This window comes from Papaver somniferum, chromosome 9, assembly GCF_003573695.1.
Source record: "Papaver somniferum cultivar HN1 chromosome 9, ASM357369v1, whole genome shotgun sequence".
NCBI classification, from domain to species: Eukaryota; Viridiplantae; Streptophyta; class Magnoliopsida; order Ranunculales; family Papaveraceae; genus Papaver; species Papaver somniferum.
This window is the reverse complement of record NC_039366.1, coordinates 41508567-41533167: the sequence shown is the minus strand read 5'-3', so window position 1 is coordinate 41533167 and position 24601 is coordinate 41508567. Positions and strand designations below refer to the sequence as shown.

At 35.9% G+C, this 24601-nt stretch overlaps 1 protein-coding gene and 2 long non-coding RNA genes across 5 annotated transcripts; 1 reads left to right on the top strand and 2 right to left on the bottom strand.

Annotated features, from left to right (window-relative positions):
* Positions 1-57: 57 nt before the first annotated feature.
* Positions 58-2628, bottom strand: LOC113313124 (histone deacetylase HDT2-like). Of its 2 annotated transcripts, none has more exons than XM_026561845.1 (7): positions 2483-2628; positions 1667-1737; positions 1157-1564; positions 883-954; positions 707-791; positions 467-608; positions 58-334 (listed from the first exon to the last, which is right to left on the bottom strand). In XM_026561845.1, the coding sequence occupies exons 1-7, from the start codon at positions 2493-2495 to the stop codon at positions 277-279; spliced, it is 849 nt and encodes a 282-aa protein (XP_026417630.1). In that variant the 5' UTR covers positions 2496-2628; the 3' UTR covers positions 58-276. The 2 variants fall into 2 exon arrangements, with proteins under 2 accessions (XP_026417630.1, XP_026417631.1); XM_026561846.1 differs by having other exon boundaries at positions 494-608.
* A 1613-nt stretch (positions 2629-4241) lies between these two features.
* On the top strand, positions 4242-5899 carry LOC113308668. The gene is made up of 2 exons (XR_003339975.1): positions 4242-4935; positions 5152-5899. It is a non-coding gene; the product is annotated as an uncharacterized LOC113308668 (long non-coding RNA).
* A 1307-nt stretch (positions 5900-7206) lies between these two features.
* LOC113308667 lies at positions 7207-7651 on the bottom strand. Of its 2 annotated transcripts, none has more exons than XR_003339973.1 (3): positions 7589-7651; positions 7359-7426; positions 7207-7246 (listed from the first exon to the last, which is right to left on the bottom strand). It is a non-coding gene; the product is annotated as an uncharacterized LOC113308667 (long non-coding RNA). The 2 variants fall into 2 exon arrangements; XR_003339974.1 differs by having other exon boundaries at positions 7208-7246; positions 7342-7426.
* Positions 7652-24601: the final 16950 nt, after the last annotated feature.

Genomic DNA, 24601 nt, shown 5'->3' with positions numbered 1-24601 from the left:
CACTCTACTCATTAAAAATCAGGCAAGTATGGCATTCAAAATATCAAAAAGAACAAATTTGAAGAAAATAACTAAATTTGATAATAAACCACCAAACCACAAATATTTGAGAGGAATCCAAACCCATTACATCCAGAAATTAAGAAGTCAATGCAATACTAAAACTTAGGTCTAATAATAATAATGCTACTACTATATTTCTTTCTTAGGTCTACTACTACTTATCCACCTCTCAAATCATGACTACAAAACTTTAGCATTTGTGTCTACTTTGAATCACTTAACGTGTTTAGCCTTTGAGTGTGCCTGGAGAGCAGAGTCAGTACCGAATGCCCTATATAGACAAACAAAATAACCAAATCAGTATGAGAACAAAAGCAGAAAAAAATGACCAATTAGCGGACAGCCAATATATGGACATTACAAAGGTCTAAATAAAAATTTAAATTTGAAGACAGTAGCTTACTTGCTACAAGAATTGCATGAAACTGACCCAGTAGATTTTGGAGATTTGTTTGACTTGTTGTTGCCTCCACTTGCTGGGGTCTTTCCTCCCTTGGGGTAAGGAGTACCTTGATGAACAGCACCACCTTTCTTGCCATCAGCGCCTGAAACAAGATCGACAGTTCCATAAATTAGAACAAATTAGAAAATGGCAGCAACGTAACAATCCAAAAAAGTAAGCCAAATGATAGAAGATTTTTACCTGACTTCTGAGGAGTCTCTACTTTAGCCTTTTTGTCACCAGGGGTAGACTTCTTGCTAGCACCTTCAGCGGGCCTCTTCTTTCCCTATACAAAAGACATCAAGTTATAGTTGGTTAGCAGTGGCAAATACAGAGAACTCTAGCTCAATCTAACCATGGAAGTATTGAGAAATTACCTTAGGAGTAGGAGTTGGCTCTTCTTCTTCATCAGAGCTCTCACCATCATCACTATCACTCCCCTCCATATCCTACACAATCATGCAAACAACACTCAATATACCAGCTCTGGGCAATACATATAACAAATAGAAGCGTCTCATAAACTAGCAATTGACATCATAGAACCTATAACAAGTCTCCCAAGATGACAAATACAGGAATCCAAAGAAGATTTGTGCATGTAAATCAATAATACGTTAGAAGATAACTAGGCTGCTGAGAGTAAAATACCTCATCTTCGTCAGAATCAGAACCATCAGAATCAGATTCGTCAGAATCATCCTCATCATCAGCCTTGGGGTCAACAACCTTCACCTTCTTAGCTGCAGAAGCATCAGGTTTGGCAGCCTTTCCATTCTCCTTAATGTCAACAGGGAAATCCTCAACAAGCATATCATCCTCATCAGAATCTGTAAGCAAATTACTTTCATCTCCAAGGACAGACATATATCCAGTGAAGTAGATGCTTCCATTCTTTGAGCTGTGGGACAGTTCAAATTCCTTCTCGAACACCAAATCATGAGATATCTGAGGGAACTTATCAGCACTAAGGTGTGCAATCACATGCTTTTGGTTATCAATCTTTGCATACACAACCACTGTTTCCTCCTTTCCCTTCTTCACTTCACCGATACATGACTAAGACATTAAAGAAAATAGTTAGAAACTTCCTTGCAGCATATCAAAATCATAACAGAAACAAAAATCAATAAACTACAGCCTGGTCAACAATAATCTAACCTGTGAAAGATGCAAGACTTTTTCATCTACAGGAGCCACCTTGTAGCTCTGTCCAGGCTTGACTTCAACACCTGAGCACCCCCAATATATCAGTAAATATAGTAACATCAAAATAGGGACAAAAAATTACTCTCAAATTCTCTAAAGCAACCAAATCAAAGGGGGTATTCAACATATTCTAAGACCAGTCATCAAATTTAAATGGGAAAGTGACAAACACTTGCAAAATCCAAGAAACTGAATGATGCAATACTAAATCGAAAGCACAAATCATCATATATAGCTATCATACATCATTATAGTCAAATAATGACTACACATCCTATATTATCTGAAGCAAAATACATACTTATCAAACAAAAACCTAAAAACAAACATAGCAACTAATCAACTAGTGTAAAATCAAATCCAAACCCCCACTATCAACCACAGCATCAGATACATCCACATGATTGCAGAACATAGATGAATCAAACAGAGAATACTGTTTCAAATCAAGAACAAATAACATAAACAGAAACCAAAAATCCATCCCAACTCGTTCAATCACAGAGTCAAAACTGAACCTCCAAACCCTAAAATCACGAAAGTACAAAAATCCCTAAATCATACCTCAAACTTCACGATAATCGAATAATAAAGCTCAAACATCTCATGTTAAACAACAAATATAAAAAACAGCCACTAAAACCATAAAAACTCTATGAGGCCATTCAGGGTTTCAAAAACACGAACAAATCGAGCATCAAACACACTACGGAGATCATCAAAGAACAAGCAAATAGAAAAAATAAACAAAATAGAAGAGATTATTACCCCAAAACTCCATGGATTCAGAAAAGTAAGGTGGCGACTAGGGTTTTGGAGAGGTTTATTGGCGGAAGAGGTAGGGCGGAGATGTTCACGAGAGAAATGAAAGAGGGGAGATATGCTTAGGGTTTAGTAGGTTTTTATAATCAGATTTCCCAATGACCAGAATGATATTGTACAACCAGGAGTATATGGTTTACACAGCCGTGTTATTGGGTTTATCTCTAGTTCGTTTTAGTTATGGGCCCCTAACTACAAAGCCCTCGTACCAAGTCTATGAATTTTATTAAACATTGTCTACGAATTCAATTTTGAGGCATACGAAAATGTGTTTAGTAAAGTAGGAATTATATAATTGTCCCTCCTTTTCATGGTTTCACAAATATCCTTTTGAGACAATAAGAATGAATCCTGATTTTGGGCGTACTGAAATCTTACTAGGCATACTGCATAAAGACAAAAAAGGTTGTGAAATAGCAAAATCAGATTACTCCTTAACCCAAATTTTTTAATGGCAAATCTGCCCTTTACGTATTAGTGTTAGTAATGTTGATTAGTGATTAAATATTTTTTTTAGTGATTAAGATAATTTTCAGAATTATAAAGGTTGTTTAGATGATTTTTTGGATCATGGTTCGGCGAAACAGGTTGAGGTTCGGCTCACATCTATGAGCCGAATCTACCAATTGATGAACGGTTCGGCTCACTGAATATGTTTACTGCATGGGCCGAACCTATAATTTTCAATTCCAACCCTTTTGCTAGACACTAGTTCGGCTTATATGAAAGTTTCATAGTAAGCCGAACAACATCCTGAATAGCTCGGAAAAAAATAATTACTGGTTCGGCTTATATTTCGAAAATCGTATGAGCCGAACATCAATTTGTTATTTTTTTGGGTTAAAATATTGTTATTGGTTCGGCACATATTGAGAATATCATAATAGCCAAACTTCGTAAATGTGCTAGGTTCTGCACATATTATGATTATTGATACGCCGAACCCCTATGAATCTCTATCTGTGACTAGGTTCAGCTTGAAATTTCATGAAATTTCATGCCTAACTGTTCATATACACTTACAGGAAGCTTTTGTGAAGAAAAGTTCGACTAAAAACGCAACTCAATTTTGAGCCGAACCCAACACTGTAACCGTCATTTAATCGATGAAAAACAGCAAATAGGAGATTGGGTTTGTAAAACTTGCTTTCTTATCCTCATTTCCGGAGTTGGAGATGCAGTTGGTTCAATTTCTGGTTCAATTGGTGGTTGATTTTCAGTTTCTACACCTTCATCTTCAATTGGTTCTTCTTCTTTAATTGATGGATTAGAAGACGATTTGGTTTGCCTAGTCCCTGCTTTTCTTTGTACGAGTCATTATGTGGTTGAGTTTAATCGACGATCAAATTTTTACGAATCGACAATTAATCACGATGATGAATATTTTTTTTTCGCAGGAGGGGGAAGAGTTCGGCTAGAGGAGGAGGAAAAAGAAGAGATTGTAAGGGAAACTGATTTTGATTTTTTTAGAAAACTGATTTTAGATTTTTGTATTAAGGGTATATAGGTAATTGAACTACCCATAAGATACCCCTTATAAGGTCACCCAAGATGGGACTATTGTTTTGTATCCCTAGAAAGATTTAGGTATGCCCAAAATCAGGGTTCATAAGAATACCCCTTTCCATCTATAGGCCCATCAGGAGTCCATTAGCGTTTTTATTTTTTCCAAATTTACCCATTATCCATCGAGACCATCTTCCTCTTTCATTTCAGATCTAAAATTTGTTCTTGCTCCATCATCGTCTTCATCGTCGCTACCACCGCCATTACCACCTCGTCGTCCGTTGCTGCATAGATTCAGGAACACCTCCTTCGTCATTACCTCCTATACTTCCGCCAAATCCACCACCACCACCACCACATAACATCATAAACAACCTGTTTATATCCATGAATCGACGAGAAACCTGTTTGATTCTGAAACTGGTATGATTTTAGGTTTTGATTTTATTTTAGTTTAATGATATTAACTAATTTCATGGTATTTGAAGAGATTGTTAATCTATAAGTTATATGTTAACTTATTTCAAGTTGAAATTTCAAGAAGTAATGATGATTATAGCGGTGGCGCTGATGGTGGTTGCGGTGGTAGGAGAGGTTTGGTTTGTTGATTCGTCTACAAAGTGAAAGTTAAATCAATTTCTAAATTATTGACGGAGATAAAAGGGGATTGCAGTGATTATCTTCTTCCTTTTGTTTAAGTTTCCGGTGATGGTGAAGTTGGGAATGATGAAATTGGCGATAAAAATCATGGTGGTTCTGGTTATTATTGTGGTGATGAAGTTGGTGGTGGAGATTTGTTGTGATTGTGGTGGTTTGGAGATGTTTGCAGTGGTGATACTTACGGTTACTATCACTTCCTTCACTAATGTCACTGCAAAAAATATCAATGCAAGGTATGTTCTCTTAGAAAGCTATTTCAGTATATTCTTTCGAAATCTTAGATTCAGAACTCATTTCCGTTGGTTTTGATTTTGGTGTTCATTTTTGCAAATAATAACAAATCATTTAGCCAAGTTAGGTTTTTAGATCAAAATTGTTTGTTCCATTTTTCTAATTGAGACGGTGGTCTCATTTTTTATGCTTTTTTCTTGTGTCCATTCGTTGTCTAGTTGATAGTTTGCAACATTGGTGTTGCTGCTGGTTGTTTGTTGTGGAGGGGTGGCGGTGCTGGTGGCGTTTTTGTGGTAAGTACTAGCTCTTCATAGCAGGCTTAATATTTGATCTACTTAACAATGGAAAATTTACATTAGACAGATGTTTTGTGCATGGTATTTACTAATAATTGATATTTTTTACTATAATCATCTGGTGATATTGCTATATACATTTAGATCTGTTTGATAGCTAGTTGCAGCTATACATCATCTCTACATAATAAGCTGCATGTAGTGGATGCTGAAAAGTTACTAGAAAATGTATGTATATATATGATTTTTGACTTCCTCTTGACGACTCAACATGAGATGTTCCTGCACATATTTCAACAATTACGGGTAACACTTTTCCCACAACACAATATCTTGAGTTATGCTTGATATAAGGTGGTATCATTTTATGCTTTTGTCTCTTGTGTCCATTTGTTGCTTATGTATAAAATGCCTTCTTTGCTCGCTGGTTCACAAGTGAACCGGTTTCCGAACATTACATTTTCATATACTTATCTTGGTGATATCTACTACTAGTGACGGCCTATAGAAATGTGTATTTAGGATTTATAAGTAGTTTATCTGCTCACAATATTTCAGTCCTTGCTCATAATTTTTATTTTTTGTGTACACACACATTACTTGGTACAATTTTATTTGGTACAGAAGTAGTTAATTTTGATAAAATTCTAGTATATTATTGAACTTTAGACGACACCGTATCTCATCCATTCTAGTCAACAACCAATATTTGTGTATCAACAACAACAACAGAAATTGATCTTAGTGTAAAGAGTCAACAACAAATATTTGTGTATCAACAATAGAAATTAACCTTAGTTTAGGGAGCCAACAACCAATGTTTGTCTATCAACAATAGAAAAATGGAATCAACAACCAATAATTGTGTATCAACAATACAAATTGATCTTAGTGTAAAGAGTCAACAACAAATATTTATGTATCAACAATAGAAATTGACCTTAGTTTAGGGAGTCAACAACCATTGTTTGTGTATCAACAATGGAAATTGATCTTAGTGTAAAGAGTCAACAAGAAATATTTGTGTATCAACAATAGACATTGACCTTAGTTTAGGGAGCCAACAACCAATGTTTGTGTATCAACAATAGAAAAATGGAATCAACAACCAATATTTGTGTATCAACAACACTACGGGAAAAAACATCATTGACGACACAAGATAAGAGTTGCAGTACCCCTACGACAACTCCATTTCATGCATTGTGGAACGGGGGTATTGTAGAAAGTCCAAGTTTTTCTACAATGGATGACAAGTGTTGTAAAGGGTGATGTGATTCATAGTTCGACAATAGTTTGTCAATGTTGTGATTCTCTTTCGATTTTTTTTGATAACCTAACACAACTCTTGCTTGTATTGTAGAACAATCGTGGACAACATAAGTAGTATATCGTAGAAACATATACAACAACAATTACCAGTATTATGAATAATATTTGCACAACACTTGTATGAATTGTCGAACTATCTTGGACAGCACCTGGTTATGTCGTAAAGACATTTTTCACAACCTTTGGTATGTGTAGTTGAAATATGGAATACAACTCTTATTAGAAGTTGTGTGCATAAAACTATTTTGAAAAAAAAAAATTATAGCTGAAACCGAATTGCATGAATTGCCGAAAGTATTTCACATTCACATTAACATGCCACTGTAGCACATTTACATTCATTCAAGTTAACCTACCACTCCAATTGCATTACCTAGCTAACTTCAAATCACCTTGTATGAAAGTGTGTTGCGCAACGAAAGAAAATAAAATGATAGATTCTTTGAACATGACTAAAAATATCATATAAATCGTAAAACACAGATATTGGCCTTCCCTACAAATATGACAGTAGCATACACGTTCCAGTATGGTAGTCTGGGTTACATTGCTAAATGGAAATGATCCGTTTTTGTTGCACACTCTCTTCTTGGTAAACCAAACACCGATTATGAGAAACATAGTGGTAGATGATACCGTAGAGGAACTGGCTTAGACATGAAGTGTCGTAGTTCTCAACGAAAGCCTACAGGAGAAGAGTGTCATTTAGAAATACAAAGTAACAGTCAAAATTTTATAATACAAAGTAACAGTCAACCTAAGAGTGTCATTTAACAATACCTTACACTGAAACTAACCTTTCCAAGTCCTAGAGAGGGTTCACCGTTAGGTTGTGGACGGGGGATGACAATATTCATCAATGTACCTGCAATCGCAAAATGTACGAGTTAGAAACAAATTATTCTGAAGGTCCAAAAGTGTAAACTAGTGGTTTAATTGGGGCGTGAAATCAAATATTTCCAAAGGCTGCGAAACACAAAAAAAAAAAACAAAAGCTCGAATATAAGAAACAAAGACATTAACTTACCAAATTTTCCACCTTCTACCCTCATATCTTCCAAAATATCTTCATACTCTTCATCATCTTTAAACTCATCTGCAGTAACCACCTCTGTCAGGCATACGACCTTGGTAGCAATGCCACCTCCATTACCACCACCTAGACCACCTCCGGTTTGGAACAATTGCCTCTGCCAAAGAAAACAAGAAAACTCATTAGTAAAGAAACAAGAAAATATATCAGTAGCAAATATTTATATATTTATTGTATATACTGGAAACTAAGAAAAATATAAAGTGTGTTCCACTAAACTGCCACGCGACCTGTAGTTGTGCCTGTATTAAGACATTTCCTGCTCAGGTTTTAGCTGAGCGGTGCCCAGGTTCGCTCGTCTAACAGTAAGAGTTTTATCACCCATTTAGAGCAGAACAAGCAATATCTGTAACTGAGAGATCCTAGTAAATGCAGAAGGCGTATCCTTTAGAGTTCCTTGTTTCCCTGTCCTTCACCAGATCGAAACCACAAAGGGGACCAAAAGATTCAAGCAACTCTCTAATCTGTGCTTCTGTGAAGTAATATGAGAGCCCAGTAAGTTTCTTGCATATACAGAAACAACATGTTAAAAATTCAGCTTAATCCGATATATGGATAACCATTGAGAATAGGCTGTTCAGGATATAAATTCTGCAGAACGTAGTCATAGATTATGCAATCTTGGCAGTAGTAAACATGACCTGATCATCATGCAATTTTTACTGTATATAAAGAGATGGATAACTAATTAATAGCTAAAGGATTCGCATATAACTGCATATACGAGGTTTTAGCAGATAATGAAGATATATATCTGTAAACTTCTCTAGTTCGATCCATGTTTTCCGAATCAAGCTATTCGTACAGAGCATAATTGATCCTACACAAGAACAAATTTTTCCCATCAAGTCATCCCCTGCTGTCCACTGCACTACACAACCACCATTCCAGACATCCTCCTCAAAGCATTAATTGCATCAACATCTGCAGCTTGACAACCTAGCCATGGAAGCAGCATCACAGTCACAGCACCAATATCCTAAGCCGTTCTCCTCAAATCTATCAGCTGAATCCATCTGAGCTTTAACTTCAGTCCATTCATGTGCTACTGCAACAGCTCAACACCACCAGTTTCATGAGACATACATTCCCTTCTTCACAGCCATCATACCAACATTACCCATTACCATTTCACATCACTCCATTCATCTTGCTTCCAAATGTCCTAACATACAACTAGGTTCGCAGGCCATTCATTGTATTGCGGCATCTCCATCACCAACTGCAATCCCATTTTTATCTCAAGACTCAGTTTCAGCCATATTCATTTCAACTAAGAAAAAATACAAGAAAGATAGGATGTAACTAATTCCATGCTCAAGTAGCCAAAATTGAGATGAACAGCCAACGAGAATAGCAATATCAAGATTATGAAATTTTTTACTTGAATAGAGTAACAAGTCACCTAGATATCATTCAGAAATGTGTAAGAGATTGCCTACATTGTAATAAGCGAAACAGATAGAGGTATAAAAGATGTCAACATCTTGAAATTTAGAAAGAAATAGGAAGAACAAATCAAGGGTGTCATTTTCCCACACAAACTGTTACATATTAGCTTGCAATGGTAAACAAGCCAATACATCGTATCTAAGCCAAATCAACCGTCCCATAGAATATATACATTTCATTTTAAGTAAAAGCAACTGCATTGGAGGGCAAAACTCCAATGCCCAGGGTTCAGAAATCATCATATTATTTAAAAATCTCGGCTTCTAATGACATCAAGATCCATCTCAGTAGGATCAGTAGCTTGCAACTCTACCTGAATTCCGTCAAGCTCTCTCTTGAACCTCTCCTATGAACTCGCGTAAATCATCTTGGTCCTCACCCTTGTGGTATCATGAGACCTTCAAAACACAATAATGAGACAAAGGTTACTCACAGTTCTAACCCTGACCAGAATTCCTATCAGACAACAAAAAACACAGTTGCAAAAGTTATCAATAGATGAAGAAAACCTTTCTCTTTTGGCAATTCTCATAGCTTTCAGCTGACTCGCCAAGCTTCTCCAGAATAATTTTCTTTTGCTTATCTTTCTCTTCAATTTTGTACACAACAAAACGGAAAGTCCTTTTTTCCTTCAATTCCAAAAACCTTTGTTTGCAATCATCGTGCACAGCAATCCCCGACGCTGCATTAGCCTAATACAAAAAATTCAATCCACAATTCAAAATCAATACCAATCCACTATACCCACATACCAAAATCAATACCAATCCAAATACAGTACCAACAAGAATCAATACCGAATACAAATTCCAACCTCCTCTCCCATTCTTCTCCATATCTTCCTCTTTCTCTTCCTCCTCTTTGATTTCATATTCACTTTCCTGCTCATATTCAGAAGAACCAGGTTGTTGTGCTTGTTGTTTCATCCTCTCCCATTCTTCTCCATCACCCCTGATTACTTTAATTGTCTTAAAATCCTCCTCTGAGATTCACATCAAACCCTAATAAAATTTCTGCCATTAACGACCATTACCATCTTCATCACTTCCAACATCAACTAGGGTTCGGTTATGGGAATTGGGATGAGGTTCTAGATTGAGAAGAAGATTTTGATGAATCGAGAACTTCTAGAGATGGAAGAATTGAGTTATGTGATGAAGATTTGAAGGAAACTTGAGTTAGGGCCGCCGTTGATTGTTACCGAGAAGAAATTTGGTTTTGTGTAACTTGAATCAGTGATTGGGTTGATTAGAATTTGGTTCAGATCTGGATTTGATGAGATGCTACTATTGACTGTTGCGGATGAGAGAAAGAGGGAGTTAAAGAGAGAGATTGAGAGAAGATGATGAAGAAGAGGGGTCGAGAGAAGAGCAGCGGTGGTGATGGAGCGCCGCCGTCATCTGTGGAGTAGAGGTGTTCTTCAGCGGTGGTGATTGAGAGAAAAACAGATAGGAAGTTCGAGTGGTTGAAGGAGGGTTATGCTTCGGAAAAAAAAGAAAGAAGAAAAGAGTGGATCCGAATGAAAATGATGGACGGTTGAGATTTTATTTGAGATGCTCATACGGATTAATAAAAGATCTCGACGGTTGAGATTGTATTTAAGATGCTCATGCGGATTGAGAAGTATGCGTTTCATTTTGTGCTAATACGAGCTCATGTATTCGGTTTGATTATCAACCTTCGACACGAAAAAAATCCAAAAAAAATATGAATAAAAGTAGCACATTCTTATCAACATTTTGATTTAAAAAAATCCAAAAAATGTATAAGAATAAAGTTGAAAAATAAGAAATCAGTCCGATAATTGGTGTGTTTCTTTGTGCTTTTGTGCTTCCGGTTTGAATTTCGACTAGTTACATAGGTCATGAAGTAATTTTGACTAGTCATACATGTCATGAAGTATCTTTAGTTCACATTAATAGCATGATATATCATCGAAATCTATAAATATGAAGCTCAATGTCGATTCAAACTTCAAATGTGGTATAACGACATACAAACTATGAACCAAGAAGCTCTGAGAGGGTTCTGACTTCAAACTTAGCATGATACATCATCAAAATCGATAAATATGAAGTTCAATGTCGATTCGAACTTTAAACTTGGTATAATGGCCTATAATCTATGAACCACGAAGCTCTGAGAGGGTTCTGACTTCAAAATTAGCATGATACATCATCGAAATTGATGAATATGAAGCTCAGTGTCGATCCAAACTTCAAGTTCGGTATAACGACTTACAAACTATGAACAAGAAGTCTGAAAGTCCACAAAAACGATGAATCCAACCATTTACTGGTAAGATTCCATGGAAATATTCTACGAAACCTTAAACACACACAAAACTTGGTAAGAACGATGAATCCATCCATTTACAGGTAAGATTCCTTCGGAATATTCTACGAAACCTTAAACAAACCCTATTTCTGCACATGGATGCAAACCAGACTCCGAGATCGAAACCTGGTAGCGAGTGGACTACTCTAAGTCAGAAACTTGGTAAGAACGATGAATCCATCGATTTACAGGTAAGATTCCTTCGGAATATTATACCAAACCTTAAACAAACCCTATTTCTACATATTGTATGCATACAAGGCTCCGAGATCGAAACCTGGCCGTGGGTTGACTACTCTAAGTCAGAAACTTGGTAAGAACAACGAATCCATCCATTTACAGGTAAGATTCCTTCGGAATATTCTACGAAACCTTATACAAACCCTATTTCTGCATATTAAATGCAAACCAGGCTCCGAGATCGAAACCTGGCCGCGAGTGGGCTACTCTAAGTCAGAAACTTGGTAAGAACGACGAATCCATCCATTTACAGGTAATATTCCTTGGGAGTATTCTACGAAACCTTAAACAAACCCTATTTCTCCATATTGTATGCAAACCAGGCTCCGAGATCGAAATCTGGCTGGGAGTGGACTACTATAAGTCAGAAACTTGGTAAGAACGACGAATCCATCCATTTACAGGTAAGATTCCTTCGAAATATTCTACGAAACCTTAAACAAACCCTATTTATGCATATTGGATGCAAACCAGGCTCCAAGATCGAAACCTGGCCGCGAGTGGACTACTAAGTCAGAAACTTGGTAAGAACGACGAATCCATCGATCTACAGGTAAAATTCCATCGGAATATTCTACGAAACCTTAAACAAACCATATTTCTACATATTGTATGCATACCAGGATCCGAGATCGAAACCTGGCCGTGAGTTGACTACTATAAGTCAGAAACTTGGTAAGAACGACGAATCCATCTATTTACAGGTAAGATTCATTCGACATATTCTACGAAACCTTAAACAAACCGTATTTCTGCATATTGTATGCAAACCAGACTCCGAGATCGAAACCTGGCCGGGAGTAGACTACTATAAGTCAGAAACTTGGTAAGAACGACGAATTCATCCATTTACAGATAATATTCCTTCGGAATATTCTACGAAACCTTAAACACCATATTTCTGCATATTGTATGCATACCAGGCTCCGAGATCGAAACCTGGCCAGGAGTGGACTACTCTAAGTCAGAAACTTGTTACGAACGACCAATTCATTTACAGGTAATATTCTTTCGGAATATTCTACGAAAACTTAAAAAACCCTATTTATGAATATTGCATGCAAACCAGGCTCGGAGGCTGAGGATCAAATCCCCCCATCCTCATTTCTTCCAACGTTCTATATTTTTACTTCAACAACACTTATAAGTGTTGTTATGCATTTTTATTAAGAAAAAAAAACAACCAAAACTTGTGAACGGTAAGGATGGTTGATGAGCTAGACTTCCATGCAGTAGATTCATGTTCGAATCTCCCTTCTAATCTCATTTTTTCCAACATTCTATATTTTTACTTCAACAACACTTATAAGTGTTGTTATACGTTTTTATTAAAAAAAAAGAAAAAAAAACAAAACTTGTGAACTGTAAGGATGGTTGATGAGCCAGACTTCCATGCAGTAGGTTCATGTTCGAATCTCCCCTCTAACACTATTTTTCATCATCATATTTTGGTGTTCTTCAACAACTCTTGTGAAAATTGTGATAGGCTTAGTCACTACCTTTATGGAACAAAGTTGTTATAGCTAAATGTCGTCACAACGTTTTTGCTTAAGGAGTTGTCGTTTGTTTTCTTAGGCAACCCCTTGTTTCCTAAGGGTTGGCAGTGATGATATACGACAACTCTTCCTTTGAAACCAGTTGTAAAACATATGACTTTCTACGATGTTTAGCGAAGAGTTGTAAATCTCCAGTTGTAGATGTATATTTTTCCCGTAGTGAATAGAAATTGACCTTCCTTTAGGGAGTCAACAACCAATGTTTGTGTATCAACAATAGAAAAATGGAATCAACAACCAAATTTGACAAATTTTTTTGAACTTTTGATTTTTTGGATCAACTTCAGTTGTTGACACCTAATATTGATGGCGGCGGCGGTCGCGGCGGCGGTGGCTGCAACAACAACAATGGTGGTGGTGTGTGGCGGTGGTGAAATATTATTGGTGGTTGTATTTAGTAAGTGTGGTGGTGGCGGAGTGGTGGTGGTGGTGGAGTGGTGGTGGCGGCGGTGCTGTTGGTGGTGGTGAAATGGTGTTGCTGGTGGATGTGAAATAAATAGAAAAATCTATTTTTTTAATGGGTAAGATTTTTAAATGGAAAATAATATTGTAAATGAGGGTATTAAGGTTATATATTTTTAATGGATAAGGTATTTAAATGATAAGGGTATTTATATTGTTGTATAAGGGTATATTTATTGGGGGTCAAAACTAAGGGTATTTAATAAATTTACTCTTTAGTAAATGGGTAGTTCAGTCTCCGTATATCTTTGTTGATGAAGTTCTTTGAATATCTTCTGTTGAATTTTATCTTTAACAGGTAATTCGATGATGTCTGACACTTAAGTACACATTTTTAATCCTAGTTCGTTAAATGTAAACCATAAATCAAAATATAGTTTTGTGCAACTAAATTTCACAACAAGCTTGAGATCGAAAAATCACGAATTCGACACGAAACTACTCTAACAATCTCCCCCTTTGTCAATTTTAGTGACAAAACTATCAATGCATATTGATTCAAATAAATGAACCTTTCAGATTTGCAATCTCAACCTTAGAGTCATTCTGAGAATGAGTTAGATCCTCGAGAGATTCAGCGAACTACGAATTTTGTTCTCTCATACTCATAAACACATTTCATTCTGAGAATGAGTAAGATCCTTGAGGGATTTAGCGCAGTACGAATTTTGTTCTTTCATACTCATAGACACACTTTTTCTTAGAGATCCATGGAAAGAGCTTTCTTCCATGATATATTCATCTTCAAGAACGATGGTTTCATGAGGTCCCTTTCAGGTTCCCTTATTTAAAATTAGCTTCCCATTCTTCAAGTATTATAAGAATTGAATAGTATTTCAACTATTTGTATTTTTCATGACCAGGAGTTAGAAGAAGTTTAGGAAAGACATAAACTTCTTCGTAAAAGTATTCCAAAATTCCTTTTTGAGGATATGTGAACTAGAACAAACACAAGGTTCGCAAACCGTGTATATAAAAGTAATTTGAGGGGCGTCATAGAAAAAATGGTCACAATACAAACTTATTGACACGTGTCATAACCGATATTATTGAACATCTTTCACTTTAAGTATAAAACCATGATTAGATAAATATATAGGAGCATAAGGGACACACTAGCTTGCAAACTCAATTCTCATGGATCATGTTTTTGTCTCTTTTTTAGGAGTTCAATAGGCATAGAGACTTCAACCAGGAGCATATTGTGATTTGATGCCCACATCGGGACTCAGAATTGATGTGTTCCACCAAGTCACTTGACGTAAATTTGTGTAAAACAAAGGGAATATAACAAGCAAAGTAAAGCCATGCTCAACAATAATGCAATTTTCATCCTTCGTATTTGTAAGATGCGATGGAGAACAGAGTTATAACACAACAAATTGTAAGATATTATTAATCAAGAACACTTGAGTTGTCCTCATTATCATAAGTCTAAAATTCTGATAATTATGCAGTATTCATAACTCTCAAGTTAGATTTGAGGATGCACCTGTCAATATGTTAAGAAGTGACAGGGTGATCAGGCAAAGACTCACCATTCGTATCCAAAATGAATATTTCGAGGTTGTTTTTCTTATGAAAATGAAATTACCTTTGTCCTCCTTCCGTAAGGTTCTCCTTTTAGAAGCTGGTATAATCCTTGAAATCTTTCTCAAAGATGGCATTAAGACCTTTACTGCCTCCAAACCTGACAAATGCACATGAACATTCTTTGAGTGAATTTTTCAAGTATGAAGGTCTTGGACCTATCGAAATCCGTGTTAGAGAATAGGAATTATGAGGATTTCGTTCTCTAAACGAAGATTTACCAGGTGAACTATTTTCATCAGTAAGAAGTCTGATATTAGAAATGTCTTGTTTTTTGGACATTGTTCCATGAGAGTTTCTGGACTTATGAAATACTCGAGAAGAGTGAATATTCTTATCTTAAGCGCATTGGATGTTTATGGAACTTGGATCAGTTGGAGTTTTTGACCGACTTTTTACCTCCTCAATGGCAAAGATAAACAATTTTTGAAGGTTAGTAATATGTTTCTTCCTATGAAAACAATCCAAAGTAAGGTAACCCTTCTTACCGCAATGCGAACAAAATTGAAAGATACCAAGACAAGTCATTGGTACATGATATTGTTTGGGATCTGTCTTAGATATCGGTTTTTGACGTGTACGACGTCGTTTACCAGTAGTAGCAACAAGGATGGCTTTTAAAATATTAAGTAATGCCTTTGGAAATTCAGAGACAGTGTAAGATGTTGTAAAAGACTTAAACTTTAAGAAAAACTTCCCTTTATTAAAGAATTACACTACTCGTGAGCTAATAGGAGATCTGATTCAGCCTTGTCTTTAAAATAACCTAATTTATCCAGCTTTAATGAGTGATCCTCAACCAAATATTTTTCTCACGTATAATATTTTATGACAATGTATTCAAGCATGTTAACCTTTTCCTCATTCAGGTAAAGTTCTTAAACAAGTTTATTAATAGTGTCAGAAAGAGATTCAACGACTCTAAAGAGGTCACGTTCCCTATTAAGAGATTGGCTGAGTTCATCAGTATACCGAGCATATTTCTCTTAAAGGTCTCTTATCACAAAGGCTTGATGATCAGTAATCTCAGAGGATTTTTTTAGACTTCTGATGAGTTTCACTTCTGATTTTGATTTAGCACCTTTAGAAGGTTTGGGGAGTATATCTTCACAAACTAACGATGCGTGATCTTTACTTCTGGATTCGAAAGAAACAACTAAGGAGTTATCCTTTGATGTGAGACCCAAACACTTAACATAATCAAAATCATTGGAACCCATTTAGTATGTAGCATATGTTTATAATGAATGCCGAACACAAAGTTATTAGGTCTTAACGTGTTTGCATGCTATTATACCAACTAAAAACGAGGGGGTCCAAGTATACCATCAAATTTTTTGTTCGCCAACCTGTATAGACAAAAACGTTAATACAATTCCAAGTAAACCAACTTAATAATCATTGGAAAAAAATTGTATAAAGAGTTTATATATCTTTCTCTCACAATCAGAATGCAGACAAGGAAGTCCGTGAACCTGATATAACCTAGAGTACTTGGACAATTCCAAAGATCAATATCCAAGTTCAATCGAGTCGTATCCAAATAACCGGATCGAATTCTGCCAATTATGAAACTTGTTATCTATCTGCAAGATGCGAAATTCTACAAGAACAAGTTGTTATAATCGATCACAATCAACATGGACGTATCTATACGACCGATTATGTACTACTTGTGATAATTATATTATAAAGATAAACAATATAATTCGAAAAAGAAAAAAAATACAAAACACCAGAAGTTTCGTTAACGAGGAAACCGCAATTGTAGAAAAATCGTCTTGTATCTAAGGATGCACAAAACTGATCCAAACCTCCATACCAAACTGAAACCGATTAAAAAAAAAAAAACGAACCTAAACCAATTACGGAAAAATCGTCTTGTATCTAAGGATGCACAGAACTGATCCAAACCTCCATACCAAGCTGAAACCGATTAAAAAAAAACGAATCTAAACCAAACCGACGATCCAACAGTAGTTAAATGGTTTAAGTCTAAAAACCCATAAATCTATGGTCGTTAACGGTGGACATTCGAGAGCCGACCAATGAAACTGAACTTCCAAAGCTCATCCGTTAGATTAGAGTATATTGATAACCCTAGTATATAAATCATCTTTCTTCATATCTTTATTTTCCCTGTGTGCCTCTCTTTTTCCCCTACCCTTCTCCCTCCTTTTCCTTGACGATTGAAATCTAATGGATAGTTTATTTTTTAACTTAAACTCTACCTGTTAAATCTCGATATTCATGGATCCTACATGTATCTCTTTATTTTTTATTACAAATCTTTATTTAGTACTATTTAATTAGATCAATATTAAAACAACTAATTGGTATTGCTGAAAGGAAAATCTCTTGTTTGGTCCTAGGCCCATATAGTTATTTATAGTAGGGTCTTACCTGAATTTTTTTTTATCCGGAGGTCCAAAATTAATTAAAACATGGAAATGTCCATAATACCCATTACTACCAAACGTGTGTGTCTACACTGCTTATAAATTTGAGTACATATCTGTTACACTGCTTAAAAATTCGAGTACATATTTGCTACACTGCTTACAAATTTGAGTACATATCTGTCTGAGTACATATCTGTCGTACTGCTTACAAATCCGATTATATATCTGAATGCTTACAAATTCGAGTACATATTTGCTGCACTGCTTCCAGGTAGAGTACAAATCTGTAAGAATCAATGATAAATAAATTAGAATTAATGATACATATCTGTCGTACTGCTTACAAATCCGATTATATATCTGAATGCTTACAAATTCGAGTACATATTTGCTGCACTACAATATACGTTTTACATCACATATATTGTAGGATCATACCATTAATCTCTAGTATTTCTTTAATACAAAAGAGGTACAGTTTTGCATGATTGAACAGGGTGACATAACCACTAAAAAACTAACCAAAAAAATTAATGTCCATAAGAAGCTACTGAATATCTACAGCAAACCCTGAAAGTGATTATCAAGGATCGAGTGATACATAGAAAACTAGAGTAACATATTAGGATGCTTTGCACAAATGAAAATGTAACAGACAACATTTCAATTTTCTTACCACATAAAGAAGCTGTCGCTTTCCAGGAGCATCGGCTCCGTAGTTGCTAAATTTTGCTTCCAGAACCGCTATTAGCGCAACATTATCCTATACAAAATTGAATGGACAAATAGAATAATACAGGGAGTAAGATTCTGGAAAAGAATCTAAGCACCAACTAACTGCATAAGAGACTCCCAAAGAAGAAAAATCACCTTAAGAAGTCGAGACAAAGCAGCTTTCTTCTGAGTGATTGGGACCACAACATCTGTCAGTGACGGAGCAGCCTTGTTGAATTCGACCTACATACAAAAGTAAACTGTTTAACATGTGAACCAACAGAGTAACAATAAATTCAAAAGAAAGTCTGTCATCTCCAAACCTCGTATTTCTTCACATGGGAAAATCTGTCCCTTCGGAAAAATGTTGCACAACCATCGATAGCATAAGTCCCGGTGTAAACCTACAGTGAACAGATTCATTATCACAAAACTGAATATTTGGAGTTTATGACCATTAAATCAAAAATGTCCGCAAGCAAACCTCTGTTGTCTTCTTCTTGTAGAGAGATTGATAACCATGTTTGTCCAACTTAGGGGCGAAAAACTCATCAAAATGATCACTTTGAACCTGAAATAAGAAATGATTAGCTTTGTTGCAACTAAATCCTTAACTTAAGGATTGGCTATGTGGACATAATCTTGAATCCAAGCTAATACAACAATTTCATATCTAAATAACTAATATGAGACAAGAATAGTCTTTTTCTTATTTAGTATTCCAGTTCATTATACATGCACTGGAATACCATGAAAAGGAAAAACCAGAATGGCTTCTGTCAAAATTATTTGATGTAAGAGAGAAGTTTGTAACAGTACGTCATATATGTACTGCATATTCATGAACTAAAAAGTCAATTGCATATCAAGAAGAAGTGATGAATCCATGCATATAACTGAATCAAAGCACATACTTCAGTATTACACATACGTACTCATGGATCAAACCCAAAAAAAATAGCAAAACTCAGAAATATAAACGAATCAAAGCACATATTTCAGTATTACACATACTTACTCATGGATCGAACCCAAAAACAGTGGAAAACTTTTGAATATAACTAAATCAAAGCACATACTTCAGTATTACACATACGTACTCATGGATCGAACCCAAAAACAATGGAAAAACTCTGAATATAACCGAATCAAAGCACATATTTCAGTACTACACATACGTACTCATAGATCGAACCAAAAAAAATGGCAAAAATTTGAATATAACCGAATCATAAGAATTTTGTATCAGTACGTCGTATACGTACTGTCAATTCATACACAAAAGAAAAATGTATCAAACCTAAAAACATAATGGCATCATGAAAATCTATTTGATATTCATAATACAATCGGAAAAAAAATCAAATGAAGAAAAACGAACAAAATAATCAAAAAACATACCCGGAAACACAAACAAATCTTCTCATCGTAAATCATAACGATGCATCATCATCATCATCATCATCTTCTTCTTCTTAATAAATTGAGTTTCTGTCAGTACGTGATATACGTACTGTTGCTTCATATACAAAAACAAACTGAAACACATCTAAAACCAACAAAATGGAAGTGGTATAAGTAAATCTAACTTAAGTGATGAATCCATGAGTAAAACAAAATCAAAAGCCGATCTAAAACCTAATAAATTAATAAAAAACTGTAAATCATCAAAATCAGTTGGGAATACATCTATAACGATTACCAAAAAGTGATGAAAATATAACTAATAACAAAATTGATTCAGCAGTTTTCAGTACGACATATATGTACTGCTGAATCATACAAATTAAGTGATGAATCCATGAGTAAAACAAAACCAAAGCCGATCTAAAACACTAATAAATTAATAAAAAAACTGTAAATCATCAAAATCAGTTGGGAATACATCTATAACGATTACCAAAAAGGAAAAAAAAATATAAAACATCATGAAAATCGATTTGATTCTCATGATTTGGTCAAAAAAACAAATCAAAAAAAAAAGAAAACTAACAAAGAATCAAATAAGATGATTAGAAAACATACCTGGAACAAACAATCTTCAAAAACGATGTCGGGATTTTGAAGCTGCATCGAGAGGAAAGAGAGAAAAAAATGGATCTGAAAAAATGAGCGAGTAGAAATATGAAACTGGTTATAAACCTCATAGAGAAGGGGTATTTCGGTGATTTTAAAAATGCACAGAAAAGGTCCCGCACGTGTATGGACCAGGGACTAAAAATTTGGGTCCAATTTTATTGTTTTCTTTTTATTATGGACCTCCAGTTACTGGGCTTTAGTGAATGGACCTGCCACTAACTAAGAACACCATAATAGTACCTATAGGTAATTCCTACTTGAAATATAGGTACTTGCATTTCAAATTTGCGCAAATGCAAGACAAATCCAAATAAATATCTTTCTAAATATCCCGGCTTCCTGCCAAGACCTCAGATTAGAGACAACCAGCTCCAAGCCTCTTTACTTGTATGGACTCTGTCAGAACGCCTCCCCAAATCAGTCGAAACTAGTCATCCGTGATACTGTTATGTACTAACAATCGTTTGGTGGTATCCACCTTATGGAGTGGAGTCCCCATTAACATAAACATAACCTATCAAGACTTGACACTTGTACAAATTCACCTGATGAAAATAGAATTCAAAATCTCTTATGACTTGCTCGACGAAATTCAAACATCATAAACAAGAATTGAAATATCCACTTGTAGCCCTCGTGTTGTATAAGTTAAAAATGGCAGCCCGGAAATTTCCAAGTTGAAGAAAGAATGAATTGCTTGGAAAGAATCAAGGAATAAATATCATGTTCTTTCTGATCAACCCTGTAACTCTTTGTGGCAACCAACAGCAAGAAGCAAACACACATGCCACAAGGTAAATGAAACAACATTACACTTCCTTTGCATTTGTTTTACGTCTTCAACTGCTATAGGCACAATACATGAAAGACCTCCAGACTCTATCCGATGAAGATTAGCCTTCTTGAGCCTTGTGACAACTTCTTGGAAACTTTACTTTGGGGTTGAGCAATGATCTGTATATGCCAAGCTACAGATCAGTACTAAAAATTTTCTGCACAAGGGGAACTTATACTGGATTTTGCAAGTAGCTGCTAAAAATTACCTTCTCCTGATTAATTGGTGTTCTTTTGGTGGATAATGTTTCAGGCATGGCAACTCTGGAATCATAACATTCCAGAAGCCTTAATTGACCAGAAAATATTGTCGCACGAACCGTCCATTAAGGAAAAAGTGCTGAGATGTATTCATGTTGGGCTGCTGTGTGTCGAAGAATCTGCAGAAGATAGGCCGAAAATGGCCGACGCACTTTCAATGCTTACTAGCGATATTGCAACTGTTCTTCCTACTCCAAAGAATCCCGCATATGTTGAAACACCGCAAGTAAATAATACTCCGACAACCTCTGACAGCCAGAAATAGAAACTCCATAGAAATTCTACTACTTTTAGAACTCCATTGAGAATGGAAACTCCTTTTGGTTCCCTTATCACGGCAAGTTTCCAAACCTCTCCCGATATCACAAAGCCTATAAATATGAGACCTATTTTTTTGTTTCAGCTCACACAAATCATTACGTTGTTTGGTTTAGGAGAGGCTATTGGAAACACAGGAAGAAGCAAGGAAACAACAAAACTATATCAAGGAAGATGGATCCTGCCAAGTCATATGCCACGAGAATCAAAGGGTTACAGAAGAAAATTAAGGAATTCTCTACATTAGTTGATGTTGATGCTTGTATGCTTGTCTATGGCGGACCCAAACAAGGTAATCATCCGCAGATTCTGTCTGATACATACCCTAAGCCGCAGGATTCAGGCGATTTAATTAGAATCCTTGTGCGTTATCTCAGTCTGCCGAAACAAGAACGCACTAAGAGACACGAGAATCTTTCTAACGTATCTGGCGATGGTGGAAGGAACAAAATTGATGATGATAATTCTAGTGAACAAAATAGCAATGCTGATGGATTAGAATGGGATGATCGGTTCGATAAGTTAAGTGCTGATCAAATCCAGCAACTTATTGACTCGGTGGATGCCAAGATTGAAACAATAGATGAGAAAATTCAGTTGGCAGAACGTACTGCAGAAAATCCTAGCTGTATGACAAGTAGATCTTCTGATCATGTGGTTGGTGCTGCTCCTACATCTTGGGGAGGGAATACTTGTATGCAGCAGATGCAACCCGTTTATGTTCTTCAACCCTTTAACCAGAATTTTGCTGGTCAGAGACCAATGAATCTAGATAATGGTTCTGGAATGGTACCAATGGTAATGCAGATGCCGATGATGGCAGTTCAACCAGGAGGAGGCAATCAGATGCCGATGATGGCAGATCAACCTGGAGGAGGCAATCAGATGGTGTTTGGAAATCATCAAGGACCAGTTACATATTTCATGCCGCAGGCATTCGTCCAGCCAATGCCGACGTCCTCGTATATACCAAATCTGATGCCTCGTGGTGATGCATGAAGCAACCCTGTTGATGATTCCATTCTCTTATGGAGGCTCTTAAGTGCAGAGACTAGATTTTAAGATCTTGTTAAGTTTTTTTCAATTCAACCCCAAAATTATGATAGGAATAGGGGGTTAAGCAACTATTTGCCTTTTTTTTTTGGTCTAAGAATATTCTATAAAAGATTTTTTGGTTATGCTGCGCAAGATGGTTTATCCTTTTGTCCCTCCTGGTATATGGTTTGCTGCTTGACAAAATCCAAATACCTTGCAGAATGTTGCTTCCTGCCCAGACCTTTGTGCTAAAACCAAGACAAACTAGCTCTGAGCCTCTTATAAAGACACTAGTCAGAATACAAGCCCTTTGTGCATTCTCTAATATCCTCATCTCGGAAGTTATTACCTTTCCACATGTTTATATCCAAAGAGGTCTTCAATATTTTCTTCATTATCTCCATTACGACAAATCCAAACATTGTTGCAGAACCTCCTCTAAATCTTGTTCCAATTTTTACTTTTCTTCATTATAAACCTTTTAACACTTGGAACTTTGCAGGAACCTAGTCACGTGAGGATGCAAAAACACTCAGGCCCTTGACCTTAAGGATTTGTATAAATCATTTTTTTTGGTTAAATCCAAATGTATTAACAAAACAAAGATATTACATAGCAAAGGGCGCTGGCTAGCCTAGCGCCCAAAAGAAAAACCAAAAATACTCAAAAGCATCATTTGTAAGCAAAGATGCGTAAAGAACAACTAAAATGCGAAATCAGAATAAATAAAATGTGAAACCACTCAACGATGAAGCATTCACATAAAACATAGTCAATCAAGACTCGACATTTATACAAATTCACCCAAATTGATGATAATAAAATTCAAATCTTTCATGACTTGCTTACGTGGTCCTTTTGCTGTAGCTAGCTAGTCCTCATGTTTTCTAAGTCAAGAATGCCAACCCGGAAATTTCCAAGTTGATGAAAGAGTTAATTGCTTCCAAGGGATCAAGGAATCAATAAGTGGCTGATATGAAAAATTGAACACCTAATCACTGTAGGAGTGAAATATCGCACATTCATTATGTATGCGAGAGATAAAGGTCATCGCATATACTAAAATTAGGATGACGTATCTAATGATGTCAGCATAGTCATGAGTAAAGTGTGATGATCTATGCGAAAGTGTAAGGTGTGCGAAGTTGAGCGAATGTATATGACAGATTATAACGCACAATGATTCCGAAAATAGGGGGTCTATTAGCTGTCATCCACAATGTATTACCCTATATAAAGAGAAGGAAACTGTGTATTGTGGGATCTCTAGGGGTGAATGAAATACAAGAAATAAGGAGAGAGAAAGTTTATTTGGAGAGCAAGTAAAGTCTTTGTAATACTTTGTATCCAATCTTAAGATCTTGATGAATAAACAAATGATTTTCACCATGATTTCTTAGAGAGTTACTTAATCTTGAATGGATGTGGTTGTAGGATTTCCTGCAACTACATTTTGGCGCTAGAAACAGCTTGGAGTGATAAATCCTGTCAACGAGTTTGTCGAGTCTTGAAAAATTGGATCTGGAGATTCTGGAGAAGATAAAGATGAAAAGCGAAGAATCTATAGGATCTGTAGGAAAAATAAAAATCATGAAGATACAAGGAAGAGGTAGAGGCATACCGTGTAATTCTATAACTAAAACACCACTTTCTGATGTGTATTTTCA